Source organism: Medicago truncatula, chromosome 7, assembly GCF_003473485.1.
Source record: "Medicago truncatula cultivar Jemalong A17 chromosome 7, MtrunA17r5.0-ANR, whole genome shotgun sequence".
Taxonomy (NCBI): domain Eukaryota; kingdom Viridiplantae; phylum Streptophyta; class Magnoliopsida; order Fabales; family Fabaceae; genus Medicago; species Medicago truncatula.
The window spans coordinates 44,421,380-44,446,735 of record NC_053048.1 but is presented as its reverse complement, the minus strand read 5'-3'; the positions used below and the strand labels follow the sequence as shown (position 1 = coordinate 44,446,735).

Here is a 25,356-nt window from a genome sequence, read left to right as displayed (position 1 = left end):
TACACCAAAATTAAATGAGGAGTTACAACTCCAACGTATCAGCAAGAACCAACTGGACTGACTAATAACTGTCGGACATGACTCATAAAAAGTCAACGCAAAAAAAAAGTAATTGCTTTTCGCTGCAGTCTAATATGATTATCTTTTTTTGATTTGTGTTGAGGATTACACACATTTATTGGAATTTAGTTTCATAGAGACCCTGATAGTAGTAGTAGTAGTGTTAATGTTTCAGTTTCCACTACAAAATGAAGAATTCAAACTTGTTTTCGAATAAAGAAGATTCAGTGACTAACCAAATTCTCTTGCATGACGGTGTAAATTCCAATAAAGAAGATTACACTTAGAGAATAAAAAATACAGCTCAAGTTCGTTTCAATTCACCACTTTTATTTCAAACACAGGGAGTGATTGAAGTTACCTGACTCTTATCTACCAGGATAGTTCGGTGTCAAAATTAAGATTAAATCAGATTCTACCACAGAAGTCATTGAATGTATCTATGTGAGAAATACTGTACGATTTTAGATCGTGTTGAAAATCCAATTACTGAGAATCATCCCAAGTAAAAAGAAAAAACCTTATGCAGCTCAAGATAAAACAAAAAGAACAAAAGTCAAATTCTTAATAAGAAATGCAAAAGTCAAAGACCCAATGTTATCAATAATGTATGACTTCTCAACTTATATGGTGATTGTCTTCATGACAAGGGTCACCAACGGCGGCAGACAATGAGGTGGACGGTTGCATGCTCTTGGATGTATTAATCGGGGGATTGTGCGGAGGTCATCTAATCCCCCATGATGCGGAGGACGAATTTGAGGGTTGACTTCTCTTGGATGTGGTAATTGGCAAGGGTCAGGCTATTATCTAGTTCCTTACCGGCAAAGATCAGACGTTGCATATGCATTGGGATCCCTTCATTGTCAAGAATCTTCTCCTTCACATCGGCTATCGTGTCTGAACTCTTAATCCTCAGTGGGATCCTCTTTCTAGTGAGGGTCAATATGTATATTAGCATCTGCAAGACATTTGGCAACACATTAATCCATGACAAAAGCAACAGAAAGAAAACAAAACCCATTGCAAAATTTATTACAGCACAACAGGGTAAAAGAAATTCATGATCAAATCAATAAAAGAAAATTTGAGTTGAGACTGATATTTCAAGAACTAATCCAAAAATAGAAAATTAGAAAACAGTAATATTCTTTTTTTGGCATTTGAAAAACTGATGAATTTGAGATTAAATGCTAGAGTATAAATTCAAAACAAAAGAAAATAATAAGATTTTGATAGGAAAAAAACAAGCAAAGAAAAGGATATAGGAGGTACCATGGGGGATATGCAAATTTCTAGCTCGAGAGGTTCAGAAGAACCAAATGGAATCACAAGGAACTCTAATGAAAGAGTTGATAAAGTAAACCGTTGCACATTCTTCGCAAACGACTGAAATTTCGGTTTGCATGCTTGAGATCTAGCCAATATATCATAACCACACTCGTACTGAGAAGACTTTGGACTAATGCAACAAATATTGATTGCATTTCCAAAAAGCATAGTACTATTATTGAGAATAAATAGTTTGCCAACATTATTCTCTTGAAGAACAATAGTTTCATCATTAGACTTCAAGGAGACAATAACGGACAGACCATAAGAAAACTTGGTCTGAGAATCCCCGTGTTTATGGCTGAAATGCTTAGACAACACTTCTGATGATGCAACAAAGTCACAATCTGGCAGAGGGCAGTAACACGGCTCATGGATGCATTGTTCTTCATGGTTCATCTTTCCAATGTAACTTATTTTCTCTCTGCAACCGTATTTTGCATTCGAACATGACAATTCAATAGATAGCAATAGATTCTCAATGGCTTTACAACGTTTTGAGCTAATGCGCAATGAGCACTTGGGACACGTGTTCCTAAGTTTAGGATAGCAGGTAGAGCAAGCAATATGACCATTATCACACTGAATTGCAACAAAAAAGAAAATCATCAAATTAGACTTTGAACCACCTGCTAAAATAAAATAAAATAAATAAAATAAGAGAATTCTTTGTAAGGCTTGTTAGCAAGTTATGCAATCAAAAGTATAACCAACATAAATCTAATCATTCTTAGTTTATTCTTCTCAAAATAGAAAGATATATACAATTGAAGGCATTCATAATTATTATTCAAAGTTCATTGCTACTAATATTCAAACCAAATGTAAAGCAAATAGGCCTCAAGCCTCTCCGAGGCTTAAAATAACTCATCCAAAAAATTCAATTCCTTAAATAGAATCACTATCTCTAATCACTTATTCATCATCATCATCATGCTCACTCTCTTCACTACTAGACATCATTTGTTATGCATCTTTCTCCTTTTTTGTCTAAGTATTTTGTGTCTCCATATGGACAACTTTGGTTCCCCTTTCTTTTCTACTGCCTAGAAAGCCGCATAATATGTGGAGGAAATTGCCTCTTCTAAAGTGAGAAAATTAAGTATCGTTAATTTTTAAACTCTTGATTGCAACGAAGTACCTCTAATATTCATCCTTAATTTTCTAATAAATGGTTGATATTACTTACTATACCCTCTAAAGTGAATTACTTGTTAAGACTCCCACATTGTATGAGATAAAGCCTAAATATGAGTCTATAATAGGGGTATTCCTCACCTTAAAAAATTTTGTCAAACTACCTACCATTAGGTTACCTCTATCAATAACTCAGTCGCTAGCGCAAAGGGTGTGTTTAGAGTCCTACACCCTTAGTGCTATAACCACACTACTCAAAACCACAACACAACGGAGTTTCACATTGCACTTGAGAGTCATGGGAGGACCTATATCCTATGGCTTGGTGTGGCTATACTAAAATTTTCCCAATTTTTTTTTTTTACATATGAAAGATGTTTTTAAAAATGAAATGTTAGAAGAAGTTGGTGGCTTATTTTGTTTCAATTAATAATTGTCAGGGTTGTAGATGGACTTGAACTAATAAAACTAGTCTAAATAAAACTACTAAAACTATTATTTTAGGTGAAATAGTACAAAGTCTTAAATTTTATTAGACAATTTTTTTTTTTTTTACACTATTATTTTAACCACACCAAAAACTTAATAGCCAGTAGAGTGAACATACACTAGAAAAGAGTTAACAAAAAAATAAAAAATTAAATGCATACCTGAAAGACGGGAATGGTTAAGGGTTGAAAACAAATGTAGCAATCAAGCACTTTAGGGTTGGAAATCACCACAGGAATGGGGCTATTCTTACCATCATCTTTTTCGGGATCAACAGGCTCCCGTGCATGTGCACGTTTTGACTAAATAGTGATTACAAATAAGTAACATATAATCAAAATCAAGTTTTTGACTTAAGCCTAATCACGTTGTTCTATGATAAACGAAAATATGAAGCTGTTAAAAATTACATTTAGCAAAATACTCACAAAAAAACAACGAAGCATAATGACGTTTTGCTACCGACTCGTCCTTTGGTGCTTTTAGCCGCCGCCGCCGATTTCTCCAAATCCCTATCGAATGTAACGCAAAATATGGCTACACTTGGGTTTAGGGCTTTCCTGCTGTCTAAAAATAATATGTCGGAAAAATTTACTAATGAGTACATACATTTCTCCATATGTTTAGAGTTTAATACTACATGTGTGTTTTTTTTGACAAATAATACATGTTTTTTTTTTTTTTTTTTTTTTTTTTTTTTTTTTTTTGTCGATAGAGTTTAATACATTTTTTTTTACAAAATGATAGAGTTTAATACATGTGTATCCTTTGTCAAAAAATAAATGTGTATCCAATGATATTATATTTTTATTAGTAGGAATGAAATTTGTTTTGTACCAAAAAAGAAAAGGAATGAAATTTGTTATACTGAAAGTTACTATACTTTCATATATTAAGCATCAATAATTTATGATAGATTATGTGGTTATTCTAGGGCCGGTCCATAGCCCGTCGAGACTGGGCTATGCACACTAAAATAATGGTTATATCCATTGAAAGCGAATACTTTTCAATTTGTTCACAATGCTTCAGGGGCATGGTTTGTCTTTGTTTGAGTGTATGGTGATCTGTTCAAGTACCACAAAAGTGTGTTTTTTAATTTTTTTTTTAAAATGACTTTTTTTTTGGCCCACAATTTTTTTTACATCCCTTGTAAAACTAAAACTGAGTCTATGAATATGTTAAAACGACCTTGCAAATTAATAAACTAACCTAAAACTGAAACTCATATTTTTATTAAAAGTAAAATGAATTAACTTCACACAAATTGGCATCTGACTTCCTTTTTCTCTCGACTCTCACTTCCTTCCATCGTCACACACAACCACATATCTGATCAAACTCTGTTTTAAAGATGTAACCTCCATTGACTAGTGGTGCGACGAACGACATCTGTCCTCCACACCACCGCCCGTCCCTCTCCTTTCCGACGGCCGTTCAAGCACATGTTGTTCCTTCCTCAGTTGTCCATCTCGCCAGCGTGTTACAACGTTTTTGCTGGACTCGCAACTTCCACCGCATCTGATGGTTTGGGTTTGTTTTGCCTTTTGAAACCCTTTCGGATTTGGGTGCTCAAATTTGTTTGGGTCGATTCTTTTTGTTTGTTCTGGAACAGCCGTCACTGTTGCGGTTGTTGGTCTTAAAAAATTATCACTGCTTTCTTCTTGGATGTTGTGATGGTGGTTGGGTATTGTTCTGTTAAAACCCATAGGGGTCTGTTGGTTTTCGACGTGTGGACCCATCCCTCGATCTGGGTTCACGCGTAATGTTCATACGAAATTGGTTGAGGTAAGCGTTTATGATCGATGATTCTCTAATGTTTCAGATCTGTTTAGATATGCAGGTTCAAAGATTCGGATCTGCTTCCACTCTGGTATCGATATGAGGGTCATGAATGGATGTTAATTTATTGTCGTTCTCCGTAGTAAACAGTTGGTGATCGTGAATTTGTTAGTTACCGTGTTGGCGGTCGAATCCACTTCCAGCTTTGAAGAATTGGTTTGATGCTCATCAACTATGCACCTCATTTTCGTGGTTATGTATCCCAGTCATCTGTTGATTGACATGGGACTATGTGGACTCGAAAGAGTCGTTAATGCTTGTTGTCATTGTTTCAGGAAGTTGATGGTTCGTGAGTCGACTTCGTGTTGAGGATCGATTCATTCGCCAAACTTTAGACCCGCTTGGTATTAATCCTTTGTTAGAATTGTTCAGGGTTGGATCCACTTTGTGGATTTTTTTTTTTTTTTTATGTTTTTCCCACTAGGGTTGTTGACTGGTCAAGTTTTATCTCCGCCAATTTTTATGTAATCTTTTCCTTTTTTTTAAAATAATTTTATGATCAATTGACAACAGAATAGAGTAGGGTACCAACTTAGTTGAACATTGTTCTTTTTGATGTCATTTAGCTCTTGGCTATTAAAAAAAACTTCACACAAATTTAATTAAATGTAATTAACTTTTTGAATCGCATAAATAATTAATTAGTGTACTTTTGAAAACGTCATTCATGGAAACTTGTTCATTGGAAACTTGTGACACTATTCTTTTTGATGTCATTTTGCTCTTGGCTTATAAAAAAAACTTCACACAAATTTAATTAATTGTAATTAACTTTTTGAATCGCATAAATAATTAATTAGTGTACTTTCGAATTGTTCATTGGAAACTTGTGTATGGCTATAAGGACTTATATAAAAATTTAAAAACTTAAAGAATTAACCCGATATTTTTATCAAAATTAAAGGGCTCTAAAAGAAGTATTTTGCAAAAAAAAAAAAAAAAAATGTTAGAAAGAATAAAAAGTAAAAAAAAAAATGTTAGAAAGAAATAATCTCTTCACCGTGAAATGATTACGTTATATTAAATATTTAATCCAAAGTAATCAAGGAACACGGTGATGAGTTCTTTCTTTATAACTTACTATCAGTTGTACATGACACATTAATATAAAAATCCTCAAGATCTGGTAAAGCTGTTCAATGTGAGACTTGTAGGATACAATATTCCTTCATTTTGCATTAAATAAAATTATTTGTTTATTTATATTCTTATTATTATTTGAACAGGTTGAAACAATATTGTATGATTTTGATTACCAGTGGCCAAATTTTAATATGGGTGAAGATAATTTGGTATTTTGGAATTGTCAATGGTGAAAACATGGATCTTGCTCAACCTTAGAGCAATATCTACTTCGAACTTTTGATACAGAAGAAACAAACCCTTCATCTTATAAAGAGATTTGGAAGCTATGGTATATAAGACGTCTTAAGACGAGTTTTCTAAGTTGGATCATTCATCTTACCTTGTGTGTGTATAAATTCAGAAAGAGTACCATTGCTAACAAACTCATAAACCAACCGAGGAACTTCTGTTTCTAGACAACACCCTAAGGCTTTGTTTGCGAGTTTTGAGGGGAAGGAAAGGAAAGGCTAAGGAGGGGAAGGGAAGGAAAGGGAAGGAAGGGAGAAAGGAGGAAAACCTTCCCCTTGTTTGGGAGTTAAAACACCAACAAGGAAAGGAGATGAAGGGCTTATGTTATAATTTTCCTATTTTACCCTTTTTTCTCTTAAAATTAATACATTATGTTATACTTTGTAATTTATCTTCTAATTTATTCAAAAGAGCTTATCTCATGAAAAACAAATTATATATAGAATAAAAAAAAACTTATTACAATCACTTTATAAAAAACAACTTATTTATACAAAACAACTTATTACGGTCTCTTTTTAAAAAATAGCTTATCTCATGAAAAACAAATTATTACGATCTTTTTTTTTTTTTTAAAAAAAAACAACTTATTCAAAACAGCTTATTAATGCAAAACAACTTATTACGATCTCTTTTTTCAAAACAACTTATTTATACAAAACAACTAATTACGACCTCTTTTCAAAAAACAGCTTATTCAAAACAGCTTATTTATGCAAAACAGCTTATTACAACCTCTTTTAAAAAAACAGCTTATTCAAAACAGCTTATTTATGCAAAACAGATTATTAGGACATCTTTTTCAAAAACCGCTTATTCAAAACAACTTATTTATTTTCAAATAAATTAGAGAAAGTTTTTGACAAATATTTTACTTGTAAATAAGACATTTAAAAATGAAAATGCAACATATCCTGTTATATCAATACATGACATAAAAATGACAAATGTGTCAAATATGCTAGTAACTAAATCCCAATACAAGATTACAAAATTCTATACTAATGTCATAATCTAGGACTTCAAGATCCTCATTAGAGACCAAAAACAATATGTAGAGATGAAACAACCATTAGTAAACAAGCTGCAATCTTCAACCTACTCATACACCAATGCCAAGATATAACCTTGACTTGTTGAGAAAATGGATAAATTACCTTGACGAGTAACCTTGACCAACCATCGATTCTAATAGAAAACTCTTCCGCAAGTGTTTTGGAAGTCCAAGTAAAGCTCTAACCTTCTCAGGAAACTCTAGAAGATAAGAATATGCCCGAATGATCATATGACTATCCACTTGCAATTCCTCAAGAAGTTTAAAAACTTCTTCTTCTGAAATTGGAAGTTTTAAATTAGCTTTCTCATAAGCTGCAATGCTGTCTTTAAAATACTTATCATGAGATGCAATACTCTCTCTAAAAGCATCAGCAACGTTCAAAAGGGCAGCTTTTATCCCTTCAACTTCATCTTCATCTCGGGACTTTCTAGATCTTTTGGCTCTAGGTTCTGGGGGAATTTGGACCTCAGGAGAAGTGACATCCTGCTCATTGCCGCCCTCTTGCAAACTCTCTAGTGTCACCTGGTCACTAGTACCAATGGATTCTGACTCACGATTGAGGGGATGATTTTGGCGAATATCTTCATCATTCATAACCTTTCCTCCAGTGGCCCTTTCATCTCCACAAGCAATAACCAATTTGTCATAATTAACAAAAGGTTTGTTCATCCATTGTGCAGCTTCAGGTTTTGCCTATAAAAAAAAATTATAAAAAATGATGTTATAAAGCTTCAGAACATGCTAATATGCATTCAAATAAGTTCCCATCAAATAAGTTATACAATTCAAATAAGTGCACATGCTGACATAGGTTCAGGCCATATATATAAGCAAGCAAACCCAACAACTCAATTAATGTAAGTTATAAGTATGTACCTCAATTAATGTTTTCCAAACTTCAGGTAAAGCATCCCACATATGTGTGTCTGATTTCCAAGCAAAACCGCTCATGCCATTGAAAATGTCATGACATTTAGTAAAATTTCTTTTCACCAATTTCCATCTATCTTTCACCTTTTCCTTGTCAAAAGGTCTTTGAAACTTTTCGGACATCTCCTTTGTTATATTGGTGTATGCTATTGATGTAAAGGTCCCACCTTGTTTGTTTCCCGCACTTACTTGATGAACAAAGGCATCAATAAGAGCATTGTTCATCTCTGTTGTCCACGTCTCTCTTTTAGAGGTAGACATGATTCTGTTATATTAGAAGAAAAGATATCATATTATAAAATCATCATATAAATTTATAGATAAATTTGAGATGAACTCATGTATACCTTTCTTTGGTGACTCTTGGAATAACAGTTGCAACAAATAGTATGTTTATTCAATATATCAGGAACATCAATATCCAAGTTACTCAAACAAGTTTCCAATATTTAGAAACAATAACAACACACATTCTTCCACTTAAAGCTACAAATTATAGAATATTTTGAACAAACAAGTTTCCAATATTTTTGGCAATAGCTATTTGGAAACATACACACTGAATAATAGCTAAGTAATTCATTATCATCTACTATGATATGATAGGTAATTGGTCCACATGGCACCAAGTATAGAATTTCTAAAATTTAGACCTAAATGTGAATGTTCTTCATCCTCATCTACTTCTATATGGCCATGACCAGTTTGAGATGCACTTTGATTGGCGATTTCTTCGTCTACCTCAGCAATCAAGTCTTCATCAGGATCTACCCCCATCAAGAAATTATGCAAAATGCAACATGCAAGGATAATATAATTTTGAGTATCGATTCCATAAGTTGCTTCAGCGCCACTTGAAATGATAGGAAATCTTTTCTTCACAATCCCAAAAGCCCTTTCAACAACATTACGCAACGATGAATGTCGAAGGTTGAATAACTCTTGAGCTGTTCTAGGGGGATTTCTGGCTGAGAATTCTTTCAAATGATAACGTGTTGATCTAAACGGTGTAATTAACCCCTTTCTCAACATGAATCCAGCATCAAGAATATAAAACTTACCTAAAAGCAAATAATTATTACCAACATACATAAGAAAAAGAAGCGGAAAAAAAGGGAAAATGATAACAATAAGTTTTAACTACCTCTAGGTATTTTGAGACCATTTCTTCTCTGTAGTGCATGTTTTAATATCCTAGAATCAGAAGCAGTACCCTCCCATCCAGGCAAAACATAAGTGAACTTAAGATCAAAAGAACATGCGACCAACACATTTTGTGTAGGAAAACTTTTCCTACCACGATACCTTGAAGCTTCAGCCAATGGTACTTTTACACGAACATGTGTACAATCAATTGCTCCAACGCAGTCCTTAAAGTAGGGGTAAAATCGATGATTTCCAAGAATTTCTACCGGAATGCGTGATCCATCTGGTTGTTTGAGATAGGTACGCCCTATCTCAATTATTGATCGGAGCACCCGATGAAAATGACGACTAGTAGTTTCGCCAGAGCGTCGGAACCAGAATTGAATCTCTCTATTTCTAACATTGTGTGTTAGAAGGTAAAGAGTTTTAGCAACTTGTTCCTCTACGGTTACCCTTTGTGTTGGTAGAAGACCACCCTCTTGTTGTAATATAGAGCATAAATCCAAAAACGCCTTAGGACTCATTCTTATTATCTTCCGACCTTCACTAGTAGCAACTATATTCATTATCTTATTGCGTACTCTATCCTTCTCAAGGGTCAAACTACGATCAACTATCCTACTTTGAGAATGGATTTTAATCCTATAGTAACAAACTATAAGACATATGACATGAACAAGTGTCATTCGAAGTCTTGCTCTCCGTCTAATCAATTCCATAATTGTTTGACGAGCCATTTCATGATCCATTTAAACTGAATCCAACACAAAATAATACATTTTTGTGAAACAAACAACATTTATTTATAATAATAGTGAAATCATAATAATAGTGATTATACAGTATCCATTGAGTAGATATGATTCACTCTAAAAAATCAAACACAAAAACATAAATCAAATCGTGAATCAAACACAAAAACATAAATCAAATCGTGAATCAAACAACAAAACATAAATCAATTCATGAATGAAATAGCAAAAGGAAAAGAAATTGGAAAAGAATGGAAGATAGTTTGAGATTGATACCAGAAGAAAGAGGATCGAGAGAGATGAAGGAAACTGTGTTGTTCAGCTTCCTTCTCCGCCGCTCGCCGCCGTTCGCCGCCGTTCAGGTTGAGATCGCCATTCACGTCGCCGTCGGGAGAAGAGAGAGCGTGCACAGTTACAGTGAAATGAATCGTTAGAATGAGATGAAATTAGGTTAGGGCTAAAATTGGAATTTTGTATTATTGTAAGGGTAATATGGTCAATTTGCATCTTTAACCCTCCAAAACCCCCCAAATTGGGGGAACTCTAAAATTGGACAAATTAACCCCTTCAAAACCCCCCAAAACCTTTCCCTTGTTTTTTTAAAACTCACAAACAAGGGTTTAGCACTCACAAGCCTTTCCTTTCCCTCCCCTCCCCTCCAAAACCCAACTCCCAAACAAAGCCTAAGAGTTTGACCACATTCCTATGATTTATTTGAGAGACAATGTCCACCTCATTAATGAATTGTTCATTTTGGCTTTCATCTATTGTTTTGGATTTTTTGATAGCAACAGTTCTATTATCATCTAGTTTCCCTTTGAAAACTGTACCAAAACCTCCTCTACCTATGGTTAAGTTCTCATCAAAGTTGTTAGTGGCTGAGACGAGTCTTTTCTTTGACGAAGTTTCTGTTTCAAAATAGAACCTCCATTCTGCCTAAAGAATTTCTCTTTCAATTTGACAAGTTTCCTTTTTTGGTATATTAAGTAGGATATTATCCACACAAATAGAACAATAAATACTGCTCCTACTCCTGCATCCGAAATATTTTGAACCCAAATTTTGGATTGTTCCACAAACTAATATCAGTAGCATATATAACTAATAAATACATAAATTTTTTAAAAAATGATTATAAATTAAAATTAGGTGTGTTTTGTTGCTTACCAAGGTGTATTTCCATCAGGTAGTTTGCACCCTCCTAACCTTGTTCCATTTCCGAATTGTTCGATCAGACAGAAACAATTGTAATTCCCAACAGTGTTATTACAATTTGATGTCACACATTCGTTAATGTCTGAAAGACAATAAAAAGCATGGTTGTTTTGCAATAAAGGAATAGCTACAAGAATTTTCCATAGACAGTGTAGAAGTTGGGAATTTAAATGTTTCAATTGTGATATTTTTCATACTAGAAGGAATATCCACTTGGCAACACCCTAAACCTAGGCCTGTGCATTTTCCAGTGTTATTCCCAGTTACCATTTTAGGATCAAAATCATAACATCTTGTTAACTGTTAAGCATCCTGTAGAATAAGTGGCACCCTTGAAATTACTGTTGAGATATCCGTAACTGTCGCAACCAACGGTTATGAATTTGTTTTCCGTGCTTGAAATTGTGAGAGAAGGAACTCTGAGAAAAGCTGACGAAAAATTTCATTTCCATTTGACCGTGCGGATTTATGTCTAGGACTTGTAGATTCTTACCACGGATTAATTTGGAGTTGTTTGTACAAGTGAGCTTAAAGTTTTGAACGAGGTGAGAGAGTTAACGGACAAAATTCAAACTCTGGTAAGAAAAAAATTACTAACGTAATAATTAAGAACAATTAATTACCATCAATTATCAATAAAAAAAAATAGATAAATGTATTAATTAAATTGAAAAATAGCACTTACTATAAAATACATTACTAGAAAAATGTATTAATTGATAATTGAAATCCCACCAGTGCTAGTTTCAATCTAAAATACATTACTAGATAAATGTATTAATTAAATTGAAAAATAGTGTAATTGCATGAATTATTCCTTTTTTATATTGTACTGGTAATAAATAATAATAGCTTTTGATAAAAATAAAATTTCAACAATACACAATTGTATTAATTTTTAAGTTCCAGGGTACTTTTGTCTTTTAAAAAATAATCACATTTCTTTCTCTTCTATTTCTCTCTTCTTTCTCTTATATCAAACAACTCATTAAATATACTCTATTTCTCTCTTCTTATACTCTCTCTCACCAATTTCTCTCTTCACACTTTCTTCTTACAACCAAACACACCCTATAGGAACTAGCACGAACGGGCAATATTTATCTCAAATAGATAAAAGAAAACTCTTTAGAACTCTTTAATTGATACGAAGTCACCACTACCATCATACACTGATTAATCTATGTAGAGGAATTCGTAGGGTGCACAAGGTGTGTTCTTCCGTCTCAATCAAATTTTTTCCATACGCATGAGTCGGAAATCGATTCCCTAATCACATGCTTAAGGGCTCCAAGTCCCACCACTTGGAACAATGCATTGTGTGTGTCTATATATATATATATATATATATATATATGTGTGTGTGTGTGTGTGTGTGTGTGAGTGTGCGTGTGTTTGGAGGCCTAAACCCTTTAAAAAAAATGTAATTTTAATCCTAAATCAATGGCTTGGACCACCTTATGCTTATCTAATATGTTGCCGTGATAAAATGTTTTCTTTCTTATTCTTAGTTTACATTATAAGACTACCTATAGTGAATTTGATTAAAAAAACTCACATATTTTGATATGTGGAACAAAATTTAGCAGCAACCAATAATTAGAATGAATGAATAAATCACAAACAATAATTAAAGGAGAAGAACAAAATGATATCTGTTTACCCACTTTAGACCAATTCTTTTTAAGATCACTCCAAACCAAATTGACCTATAGTATGGAGGAGAGATGAGCTCTCTCCAATCTATTATCATAAAGTTTCTTATAAAGAGATACAAAAAATTAGTCTAAAACAAATTCTCCAAGAACAAACTCTTTGTTGTACCATTTTCTCAATGTCTTCCCTCGAACAAGAGTCGCAATATAAATTTTAGAGATATTTTAGTTTTTATGGTTTCAAAACTGTGTATCCGACTCAATAACTGACTCATTCGGATGGTTCAATTGAAGTCGGAACAAAACCTTGTATTAACCGACCCAACATATGAATTGTTGGCATTTGGAGTAATCCAACATGAGATCTATAAAGAGAAACACTTCTAGATCTCAAGCCTTCATTATCTAGCTCTTTAATTGAAATCAAGTTTATCAAAATCAATTCTCACAACCGTAAAACAAAACATGCACGCACTGAACCGAGTTTAATTCGTATATCAAAATTGAAGGAAAGTGTAAAGGTCGTAGATGCAACAATATCTATAATAACGATGAATAAAAAGGATAAGTTGTTGATAATTGTAAATAGTTTGATAAAGAATTTGAGTAAAAAGAAGTAGAAGACAACACGTCATAGAGTACTAGTCTCATCTATCTAGTGAACATAGTCGACACAAATAATCGAAATAATCCGAAACATAAAGAAAGCAAAAACAAACATAAAATCATAATAGATACTAGTCTCATCTAGTGAACATAGTAGTCATTCAATCCAATCTACCAACAAATAAAAAACATAACACAAACAAAGCAACAGCAAACTTAAAAAATAATATCTGTTCCTTTTCCCTACGAGCGTGATCCGGTACAGCCCGACAGGTAAGATCCAGCAGACCCTTGATGTTCAAGTAATTCGCAGCCAGCATGAGATCGCAAAGCGTTTTCATATCAGTCTTCTTCATGAATTTAGCATCCCAAGCTTTAAGATCATTGGAATTCGCGGTGTCGGCATCAACTTGCTTCTCACAGTAATCAATTCCCTTCGCCAATGTCTTGCCTATGACGCCCCAAGCCTTAAGATCATTGACATCAACATGCTTCTTACAGTATTCAGCAACCTTAACCTTAAGATAATCAGAATGATCAACATTAACGAATTCAGCATCCAAACTGGCCTCGACATGCATCTTACAGTATTCAGTCACCTTTGCCAATATCTTGCTCTTCACGTTAAGAATAGGGATTCCGTTGTTGCCACAATTCTCCTCCATCATGCCCTTGATTGTCTGCGATTGAAGTGCCACCGCCTCGGAAACCTCGAAGGTTTCACCGTTGGAACTCTTCAAAGTGATCATCTTCTTCGTTATTGAAGACATGGTGATCGACTGAGATTTTCAGAAAGGTGTGAAATCGATAACTTGTTTCTTGACTAGGAATTTGTGAACTTCAACCTTTAAATCTTCTTTCTCATGTTTATAACCTGTTTTGTGTACATATTTTTCAACAAGATATATCTTCGTTTATTTCGTTTTAAAATATACTTCTGATTGAAAAATATATGCTTCCGATTTAAAAGTTTGATTGATTCCAAATATATTTAAATTTGATTGTTGCAGTAAAAAAACAAGTTATGCGTTGATAATATAAAATAATTTTTTTATATAAAAATTCTAAGTTCGCAAAAGTGCATAGCAAATTAGTGCAGATTAACAAATATTGTTTTAATGAAAAATACTAAAGTAACCCTCAAGCTATTAGTTTTAAATAATAAAGATGAATGAAAATGTTCACTTTTGCTAACTTGGACCTTCATGTTTTTTGTTGGTCTAAGTTAGCAAAAATCAGTTTTTTCTTTTCCATCTTTTTTTGGTGAATAAAAACAAGGCTTAAATATGTCTTTCGTCCCTGTAAATATAGGCCATTTGAATTTTCGTCCCTGAAGTTACTAATCCTTCCAATTTGCCCCTGCAAATATTAATCTTTTGACTTTTGGTCCTAATCACATCTGATTAGTAACTTCAGGGACGAAAATTCAAATGCCCTATATTTGCAGGGATGAAAGACTTATTTAAGCAAACCACCTCGCCCAATCATCACTTGCCACATGGGCACCACGTCGCTAATGACAGCCCACCTCAGCAAAAAAATCTAATTAGGACCAAAAGTCAAATGATTAATATTTGCAGGGGCAGATTAGAAGGATTAGTAAATTCAGGGACGAAAATTCAAATGGCCTATATTTGCAGGGACAAAAGACATATTTAAGCCTAAAAACAATTTTCTCTTGTCCTTGTGAGCTTAGCTCACTTGGTAAGAAATAATGCCGGGATTCGAAACCGGACACCCTACTTATTCATTTTTAAGATGAATTTCTCTAACCGCTAGACTACTTGACAAAAAAGAAACAATTTTCTCTTAACACTGTTATTTATTTCTACTCGCATGTCAGTATTGTTAGTGTAATTTGTTTTATCAGATGGAAAAACTATTGTTAGTTTAAATTGTGTGTTGCATCTCTTGAGGGAGAGTTTCACAATCCATTATGGTCCTAGCTGACATGAGGAATTAGTGCGTGTAAATGATATCCGATTTAAAAACAAACGTACGTATTGCATCTTGCAATGCTGTCACTAACATGATTTTTTTAATTTTTGCGTATAGCAAGAATCTTTTGTGTCCAACTACATAGTATAATCCTTCAAATTGGGTACGAAATAATGAAAGACAAAGTTTTTAAGGATTTGTTTGGATGAAAAATGTTGGAGGGGAAGAGAGGTGAGAGGTGAGGACTTACTTTTATTTTTTCAAACTACGAACACCGTAAAATGTTTGTTAAAAACTTCAAACAACATGATAATTGATCATATAATACTTCAATCACACTTAGTGTGTGTTTGGTTTGGCGGTGGGGAGAATTGATTTTGATAGAATTGAGTTTAAGAGAATTGATTTTTGTTAAAAGTGAGTTGGATGTGAATTGATTTATGTTTGGATACACTTATTTAAAAGTGATTCATATGAGTTGATGTTGTTTGGATAGTTTGAATGAAAATTGATTTTGTATGTGTAATGACCAAACTATCCTTTTAATAATATTTAAAACAATATTATTTCAATTTACTTTTGGATAGTTTTGATAATTATTTCAATTTATGTAAAAAATTATAATGATTTCAATTTATGTAAAATCATAATAATTTTTTTTTGGTTCAAATTCATTTTAAAATAATATTTATTTACAAGAGTTATTTTAAAGAAAAACGTTAGTTGGTCGCTTAACAGCCTGTTTAAAGAAAAATGTTATTCTTTTAATAAAAAAAACTATTTAGCTGGTGACTTAAGCTAATGGGCCGGGTTGTAAGAAAATATAACAGGCCCATTAGTGCTTCATCTCTAACCTAAAGAATGAAATACAACTGCAACTTGAAACATGAAAGAAATGTGAAACAGGGACATACATAACTGCAAATGGCAATCAAAGGGGTAAAGCTGGAAAATAAAGTTTATTTGTTTCAGAATCGATTATGTGAGACGCAGAAGCTAGGAATACCAACTTCAGCACAACTGGCGTTTTGGTCTCAAAACTGAGTTTCCTGGACGCTCTTTTCATTCACCCAAACAACCTGAAAAATCTGGAAACCACGTTTCAAAAAGTAAATGCAGGTTTGCACACTGAAAACGTGTTGCCAAACACATACTTACTTATTTTAAAAAAACATTTTACATTATCTATAATTTAAAAAAGAAAAGTAAGTTCTCCCTTCCTAAACCCTCAATTCAAACAAACCTTGTGAGTTTTAACGCCTACATTTCTGGTGTAGAATTTGAAACTAGGACCTTGGTTAAGCTAAGCTGAACCAGAACTATTTCCAGCTTAGCGCTCTTGGGTTGTTTTAGCTGAATTTGCAACTACATGTTTTCAAAGTTACTGGAAAATCCGCAAAGGAACATAGTGTTGCAACAAGCTTCATAGTCTTCAAGGGATCAAAAGCTTCATAGTCTTCAAGGGATCAAAAGCTCCATGCCTTGGGATGATTATCATCAACTTCCCTAGTTGACCTCTATCCCTCTTCACCTTGTACAACGCTCCTAAACCCTCAATGGAGGAAATACAACTTTTAAACAACTTTAAACCATTCAACTGCTTCCTCGTCGATTCCTAAACCAAGAAACTTGCATATATACTCAACAATCTCAATTGAGTCAACTCCCATAGCACAAGGGAAAGTTCAAAATTTTCAACCGAAGAAATCAAGTATTTCTTGGTGAGAATCTCACTTAAAGACTTAGGTGCCGTCATCACAAATTCCACTTGAGGCGAGGCGACCAATTATGGAAACCAACAACTCTTGCCCAATTTGTATCGATAAAATCCTCTGTAAATAGTAACAACCATTTCATACATCTTCCCAACCTCAACTCTGTAAAAGTCCAGTGTTTCTTCACCAACAACATTTTCATCATTTGCATTCATCTCAAACAGAAGAAACTAAAAGTAGGAAAATGAAGGAAGTATTATGAACCGCTTTGTCTCCGGTCGTTATTGGGGTATGACAGTTGTGTTATGTCTAAATTTAAACCTATTCAACACTCAGAACTCTGGAGCAAATGCTGGCTTTTTTAAAGATGTTATTAAAAAAATTAATAATACAATGACTAGGTTAATATGTTTCTACAATTTTAAAAAATAACTTTAGTATTCACTCTTCCTAAGTTAATATGGGCTCAATGTGTCAGCTAGGATATTTAGATTCAAGAATGTTGCAGATTATTTTGACTCAGAATATTGGTTTGGAGTGGCGTAAGAACCCTCATCGATGTAGAATATAATTCTATCGATGGAAACTAAGTTTCAGTAGAATTTTCTTCATGTCCTTGAGCTCTAGCATGACTGTTAACATCTCAGGTAATAGCTTTATTGTCATTTTTTGTTGAATGTCGACTCCACTGACGACGAAGATTTAAAGCACCGGGGTTTTTAGCCACCTGCTTGGTTGATGAAATTGAAAACATGGTCAAACATTTTTTATGGCTCTCAGTTTCAGTAATATAAATAATAGTGTGAAAGAAGTTAAGAAAAAATTAATGGTATAAACAACCGACCTCACAAGTAATTCTAAGCGTGTAAAGGTAACAACTATTCAAATATCGAATCGCTTCCTGAGCTTCCTCGGCTGTACGAAATCCGATAAAAGAAAATAGTCAACTTTTGCCATATCTGAGTTAAACAGTAAACAACATAGAGCAGTTAAAATTCTAAACAAGTTTCCATGAGGATTGGAATAAGGATTTTATGATTTAAGGAAAGAAACAATACTTGGTACGCATAAGCTTGACATCAGTTATTTCTCCTTTCTGAGAAAATTGTGCTCTCAGTCGATCTTCCGTAACATATTTAGGGAGATTCTTCACACATATCCTCGACCTGGAAACACAAAAAATATCCATTTCTATGATTTTGTTAAATTTCCTCAAAATTACGAATTCTAACATGAATGAATGCCACATTTGCACTTACATGTCTCCTCCAAGTATATTTGCACAGTTGCCGTTGAGTATAGTAGACAAAGCTAGCAGTGAATGAGTCTGTAACAAATAAAGGAATCAATTATTCTACAATACAGATTCATTATACAGAATTTTCATTGATATAAATATCCTTTTCTCGTTTTAACAAGCAAACAATAAAGGACCGCGATTTAAAGCAAATAACTGATTAATTATTGTTGTCGGAGCGCTGCCCCAGACACTTACCCTGTGGGGCGTGGGCTAAAGGCTTTATGAAATTGACACCTATGGTTGTAATCACGGAGACTAAATTTCTTTGAAACAAAATATTCTCGGTGATTTTCTCTGGGTTGATTGATGATTTTTTTTAGACTCGTTAATTATCACTGTGCTGAAAAATGTCCTCCGTAAATTATCTCCCGAATATATTAAAATTAAAAGAAAATCCTACAAAAGTTATCTTCCAAATTTTTTAGGGGGGCTAGGAGACATCGAGGCTGCCTAAAGAGAACTTCTAGAATATTTGGGGAACATTTTGAATACTTACGAAAAGTAAAATTGTACTTTTAATTTCCAACCATATAAGAAGAGGACTAAATAGAGGCGTACCAAATTACACTCCATTGAAGAAACTAATTACTTCACGGTTTACATTGAGCTAGCGGTTTCAAAATGTAGGAAAAATAAAGGATAGTTTGAATAAATTCAGTTTCCTGACTTAGTTATATATGCATGAATGATGAATGAATCCCAAACAAGCAAGAATTTTTTAATTTCATTCTGCTCTAACGAAATAAGTAATTAAGTGTTGGCCTATCTGCTCTAGCAAATTATTTGCAGGTTTCGTTTTTATGCTTGTTTAAGTTGTTAGAATCAAATATAACTTTTTGACTTTAATTGTGTATGGTGAAAGAAGCAGGTGACACTAGATTTAATTCTTCAATTTTTTATTTTAAATATCCATTCTAACCAATTTGTTCAATAGAGACAAGACACATCGATTTAAAATGTCATGTCAGCACCACTTGGCCAACATTTGGTCAAAATCCGACTTAAGGTTACGAAATCAGAAATGATGTTCATTAGGGGACCAAAATCGCACATTTAAAAGTATGGGTTAAAATCTCACACTTGGAAAATTACTCGGGGTGTCAAAACTGCAATTAAACCTAATAAAAATTGTTGTTGATAATTGTAAGGAGAATGCTTACCTTTACGAACAATTTTGGAAAATGAGTTAAAAGGTTCATGTTCGAATCTTAGCAAAGAAGAAACTAACATACTAATATTTGTCATTAAAATAAAGGATGTGGATTCAAACAAGTATCAAGAATTGGGGTAAAATTAAAGAGTAGCTTTTAGTCTTGATATTTACTTCTTGAAAGATTCAGATACAACTGATGAAAAGCCAGAGCAGAAAATAACATATTAATCATCTATACTTGACAAATATCAAAATAATAACATTCAAGGCACATAGGCTAAAACTGTAATTTTTAAATGCCCCTCAATAGTGATCAATTTCTGAGATTCCATATTCAAAATCATTGTAACATAGTTTAGTGGTGTATATCTTGGATTGAAGGGAACTACATTATGTAACAAAACCTTGGAGAGCTAAATTATGTAACAACTGCTCACTGTCCATGGGAATGCAATAAGGAAATTTATTTATTTTTACAATTATATAAGGAGACAAATTTGATACAAAAAAGTGATAAATGTGCCTTTCATGATTGACACGTGAATAGAATTTTTAAACATGTGCCTAAGACTCATGTAATTATCTTGTGAACTCAGCTTTTAAACCAAATCCATGGAATATGCATGGAAAGAGAGAATGTAAAGAATCCAAGTTGAACCAAAACAGGTAAATAGTTACGTTGTTGCCATGTATGTATGAGTCTGAACTAATGTTTGTTGGAACAGTATTTCAAATTAGAGTCTGACTAGAGCTTGTTGAAATCAAATTAATAGATGCAGTTAATCATCATTGAAACTAACTATAGAACATTAGTATAAAATATAAATCAATTACAATTTCATCATAGACTCGTCTAATGATCATAATCAATAATAAAAAAAAAGATAAAGAAAACTTAACCAAACATAAATCATAATAGATACCAGTCTCATCTATTGAGCATAGTCCCTCAACCTAATCTACCGGAAAAAAATCCAAAACAAAACCAAAGCAATAGCAAATTTAAAAAATATCTGTTCCTTTTCCCTACGAGCCTGATCCGGTGCAGCCCGGCAAGTAAGATCCAGCAGACCCTTGATGTTCAAGTAATTCGCAGCCAGCATTAGATCGCAAAGCGTATCCATATCAATCTGCCTCACGAATTTAGCATCCCAAACTTTAAGATCACTGGAACTCGCGTTGGCGGCTGCATCATCGACATGCTTCTCACAGTAATCAATTCCCTTAGCCAAAACGTTACCTGTGACTCCCCAAGCCTCATTCACTTCATTGAAGAGCTTCTTAGAGCACTCAATAGCCTTAACCGTAAGATAATCGGAATAATTGACCTTAACGAATTCAGAATCCAAATCAGCCTCGACATGCATCTTACAGTATTCAATCACCATCGCCAATATCTTGCTCTTCACGTTCAGAATAAGGATATCGTTGTTGCCGCAATTCTCCTCCATCATGCGCTTGATTGTCTGCGATTCCATAGCCACAGGCTCCGAAACTTCGAAGCTTTTGCAGTCGGAACTCTTCAGAGTGATCTTCTTGGTTGTTGAAGACATGGTGATCGACTGAGATTTTCAGAAAGAAGTGGAAACCCTAACTCTAACTTTTTTCCTAATGAGAAACTTTGTGAGATTCAATCTTTCAATCGAATTTCTCTTATATTTTGGCGGTTTTGTATACATATTTTTTTTTAACATGATATTTTGTAAATTCCGTCAAAAAATAAAAGATTTAACATAGTAAAATTTTTTTTTTTTTTTTGAGGGAGTAATTTTTTTTGAGAAACATATAAGACATACTACTTCATATATAAAATTTGAGGAATGCTAAGGACAGTTGCTCATACACTCTCAATGTATGGTGCCACGTGTCAGATATTTTAACTTGTACCTGTTTACAAGCTTTGAAAGTTGAGAAAGTTTATTTCATATTTTTTAAAACTCAAAGGTCATCTCTGCTGCAAAACAGAACATTGCAAGTCCTCTCAGATTTTGTTTATGTGAATGGAAATAAAAACTACACAACCATAGATTACTACAATCTTCCACGGTGCTACAAGTTCTCTCCAATTTTAACTTTTTTATAGTTTTATTTGAAACTAGTTGGTATACTAATGCAGTAATATTTGGACAAAGACCCATTACAACTTCCAAATAATACTGCAATTTTTTATATTGCCGATAAAAAAAAATCTGCACTATCTATTAATTGTCTGGCTGCCATTTGCTTCACACCATAGAAGACGTATACAAGAAAATGGATTTGTCTCTCTCAAAAAAATAAAAAAAAGGATTTGTCATCTTCGATTATGTTAATTTAAAGGCTTAAATAAGTAAAAGGTCCCTGTAAATTGGTGCGTTTTTTGTTTTAGTCCCTGCAATTTTTTTTCTTGCGAAACAACCCTTGTAATTACCACACGTTTTGGAACTCATCCCTGCCGTCAGGTTCCGTGAAAAAAATGGTTTGCTAGCTAACAGACGCCTACGTGGCACATGCTGATATGACAACTGATGCCAACTGGGTTAAGTAGAGGGACTAAAACCAAAAACGTATTTTTACACAGGGATGTAATTAAAAAAACGTAAACATCAATTTTTGAATTTTAAAAACCACTTTTCCCTTCTTCTTCCTCTCTCTGATCTTTCATTCTTCTTTTTCTTCAATCCATCCATGTCCAAATTTCAATTGCATGCGCCCTAAAACCCATTTTCTTCAACAATGTGTTCTCATTCCATAGGCAACTCATTTGATAATGAAGGTGAAAAACACAAGAAGGGGGGGGTTGAATTGTGTTTTCTTTTTCTCTTAAAAAATACTTCTTCTGATAAAACTTCAGAAGCAGTTTGATTGCTTCTGATGAAATGATCAGAGTCAGATTGCAGCGGAAAAGAACAGAGCAGAGAAAAGAAAGACAAAGACACAAGCAGTTATCCTGGTTCCTTCCACAACACGGAAGTAGTCCAGTCCCCCTTGCACTTCCAAGGAGATTTCACTATAATCACAAAGATTACAACTGCTCAATACTTTCAAAGTATGAGACTTCACAAAACAATGCTCAAGCACACAAGCAAGAGTCTTCCAATGCTCAAGCACTAAGCAAGAGACTTCTAATGCTCAAGCACGCAGGCAAGAGACTTCTAATCAAACAAAAATACAGAGAATTGAGTTTGAATTGAACACTTGATATACAATCAGTGGTGTTCACAATACAATACAGAAAAGACTCTAGACTTTGAATTTCTAAGATGTATCAAATCAGTGCAGAAATTCAGTGTGCTTTGTAGTATCAAATTGACAGATGTATATCTCTGTTTTATCTTCAAGTCTTCACTCCTTTATATAGAGGCGTGAAAGAGACGTTGAGATAATCAGCACGTCTAAAGAGTCGTTTGAAATCCTTTGATTATCCACCAGTGATCCTTTGCCTGATTTGGGTGTAGTCCTTTGAAGAATAAACTTCAAATTCATTCCCATCTTGAGTTGTACAAATTCTGCAGGCATGGCTGTTGTTTTGTCTTGTAGCGTAGACAGAAAACAGAGTAGTGGAGGTAGTGGTTGTACACTTGTACTTTGTCAACTCTATTAATGAGAGACAAGTGCTCAGTGTTATCCATATATCCGTTGATACCTCCCTTTCAGTTCTTCGTTCTTCTTTGATAAGACTGAATTGAGAATCAGCAACTTTGAATCTTCAGTTTGATTAAAGGATCAAATGTAGCTTCTGGTGAAAATATTGCTTCTGATGAAAACTTTTGCTTCTGATGAAAATATTGCTTCTGATGACTTTCTGCTTCTGATGACGTCATCTCTTCAGGAGCAGTTTAGCTTCAGGAGCAGTTTAGCTTCAGGAGCAGTTTTCTTCAGATGCTCAGAATTTCTTTTTCTTTCCATTGTTCTTCCAAGACCTATTGAAATAACTTGAGTAGCCTTTGGTCCTGTACACTTGAACAATTATTAGTAATAACCAATTGACAATTTTTAATACCTTGTTATCATCAAAACTTAATAAGGTTTATTGTGAAAACACATTTTGTTCCAACAATCTCCCCCTTTTTGATGATGACAAACAATAGTATTTAAAATGTTCAATTGTTGTTGATCTAATTAATAAGTTGACCACTGGGATAGAGGTTTGTAAGCTCCCCCTGAGTCTAATAGATCCTTAAGGTGAGGTTTGTAAGCTCCCCCTAAGTTCTATTCTTATTAATTAAATTTCAATAAAATACTCATAAAATCAAATCAGAAGTATTTAAAAGAAATTTAGAAGTGGTTGTAGTGGGGTTTAGTGCCTTAAAAATACTATACATTTACTCCCCCTTTTGTCATCAACAAAAAGAATAAGAACAAAAGACAGAGTAGCAGAGCATATAACCAAATAAAAACATAATAAGTATCAGAGCAAGAAGTATCAGAGCATATGACATTAAAATCAATAAATATCATTAGAGTTAAAAAAAATAGAACATAATATTTCAGAAACAATGATAATATTTATAAATGAAGGTTAAGGTACAAAGATAAGACTACACAGAACAAAAGTAAAAACAAGCTAGAGTTGGGTGTGCAACTAAGGTTGGGCTTGCTTATACAGCTGTTCTAAGAGATACTTGATCTGTTCATCTTTCTTCTTAAGTAGCTCATCCTTTTCCCTCATTCTTCTTACATGCCCAGCATGAATTCTTGCAGCTCTTGTGATATACTCTTCTTCAGGATAGAAAGGAGTGATGTCCAGAAGAGGTACATAATTCAGCTCTTTGTCCTTAGCTGCTTCATGCATATCATCCAAAAGCTTCTTCAGCATTGCAGAGTGAGATGACACACATTTGGTTCTGAGTTGATCCAGCAACTCATCAAAGCTCTTCTGAAGATCCATCCACTGATCATAATAGTGAATAGGAGGTGCAGGAACTGTTCTGCGAAGAATCAGTGCCTGAATCTCATCACTAAGTCTGATCAGCTGTTCCTCTATATACTCAGACTCTAGGATATGGTCAGGGATGGGTGAAGGTTCAGTTTGAGTTGTATTTGATGTGGTTGGTTGGTCAGAGGTTAAGTCTATTATAGTGGGTGAGTCTGGTTGTTGTTGTTCTGTTGTTTGATGGTCAGAGGGTATTGTTTGATGGTCAGGAGCTGTTTGGTCAGAAGCAACTTGTTCAGAGGCAGTTTGCTCCTGAACAGTTTGCTCAGGGATGGTTTGGGTTTCTGTTTGGGTTTCCAAAACAGTCTTTTCAGGAACTGTCTTAGAGGCCTTAGTGGGTGTTGGTTGCATTTCACCACCTAGATGTTTTTCTAAGTTGTGAAGGGTTGAGGATTCTTGGTGTTGGGGAGTTTCTGAAGTAGTTGCATCTGAAGCTACTTCAGAGGCTTTTTGTGTGGTTGAGTTATGTGGTGAGTTTGTTGTAGGTTCTGGGTTGGGTTGAGGTTGTTGTACACTAACAGGTTCAGGATTATCTGGATAGAGTGGATGAGTAGGAGGCAAATTGAATTTCTCACAAAGTTTAATTCTATTCTTAGAAAATTCTATTTGAGTTTGCTCCCAGTCAAGTGTTCCTAAATCTGTTAGTTTGGTAGGTTTGGTTTTAAGAAGCTTGTCTATGTGTTGGCTAAGGGGTTTGTCATCTGATTCTGTTGATGATGAAGAGGGTGAAGAGGGTAGAG

General features: G+C 34.0%; 4 protein-coding genes across 8 annotated transcripts; all 4 read right to left on the bottom strand.

Annotated features, from left to right (window-relative positions):
- Positions 1–790: 790 nt before the first annotated feature.
- On the bottom strand, positions 791–5,045 carry LOC25499082 (E3 ubiquitin-protein ligase SINA-like 10). Its single transcript, XM_024771056.1, has 4 exons — positions 4,977–5,045; positions 3,180–3,320; positions 1,336–1,974; positions 791–1,021 (listed from the first exon to the last, which is right to left on the bottom strand). The coding sequence occupies exons 1-4, from the start codon at positions 5,043–5,045 to the stop codon at positions 791–793; spliced, it is 1,080 nt and encodes a 359-aa protein (XP_024626824.1).
- A 2,086-nt stretch (positions 5,046–7,131) lies between these two features.
- LOC25499081 (uncharacterized) lies at positions 7,132–10,640 on the bottom strand. Of its 5 annotated transcripts, none has more exons than XR_005643275.1 (5): positions 10,396–10,639; positions 9,366–10,121; positions 8,569–9,282; positions 8,168–8,486; positions 7,132–7,984 (listed from the first exon to the last, which is right to left on the bottom strand). XR_005643275.1 is itself a non-coding variant. In XM_039828357.1 (5 exons), the coding sequence occupies exons 4-5, from the start codon at positions 8,480–8,482 to the stop codon at positions 7,388–7,390; spliced, it is 912 nt and encodes a 303-aa protein (XP_039684291.1). In that variant the 5' UTR covers positions 8,483–8,486; positions 8,569–9,282; positions 9,366–10,121; positions 10,396–10,640; the 3' UTR covers positions 7,132–7,387. The 5 variants fall into 5 exon arrangements, 3 of the variants coding, with proteins under 3 accessions (XP_039684291.1, XP_039684290.1, XP_013449687.3); XM_039828357.1 differs by having other exon boundaries at positions 10,396–10,640; XR_005643274.1 differs by having other exon boundaries at positions 8,168–9,282.
- Positions 10,641–13,115: 2,475 nt separating this feature from the next.
- LOC25499080 (SKP1-like protein 1B) lies at positions 13,116–14,365 on the bottom strand. The gene is made up of 3 exons (XM_024771055.1): positions 14,161–14,365; positions 13,851–14,046; positions 13,116–13,188 (listed from the first exon to the last, which is right to left on the bottom strand). Exons 1-3 carry the CDS (start codon positions 14,363–14,365, stop codon positions 13,116–13,118), a joined length of 474 nt encoding a protein of 157 aa, XP_024626823.1.
- A 6,247-nt stretch (positions 14,366–20,612) lies between these two features.
- Positions 20,613–21,254, bottom strand: LOC25499079 (SKP1-like protein 1B). Its single transcript, XM_039828009.1, has one exon. The coding sequence runs from the start codon at positions 21,252–21,254 to the stop codon at positions 20,661–20,663; it is 594 nt and encodes a 197-aa protein (XP_039683943.1). The 3' UTR covers positions 20,613–20,660.
- Positions 21,255–25,356: the final 4,102 nt, after the last annotated feature.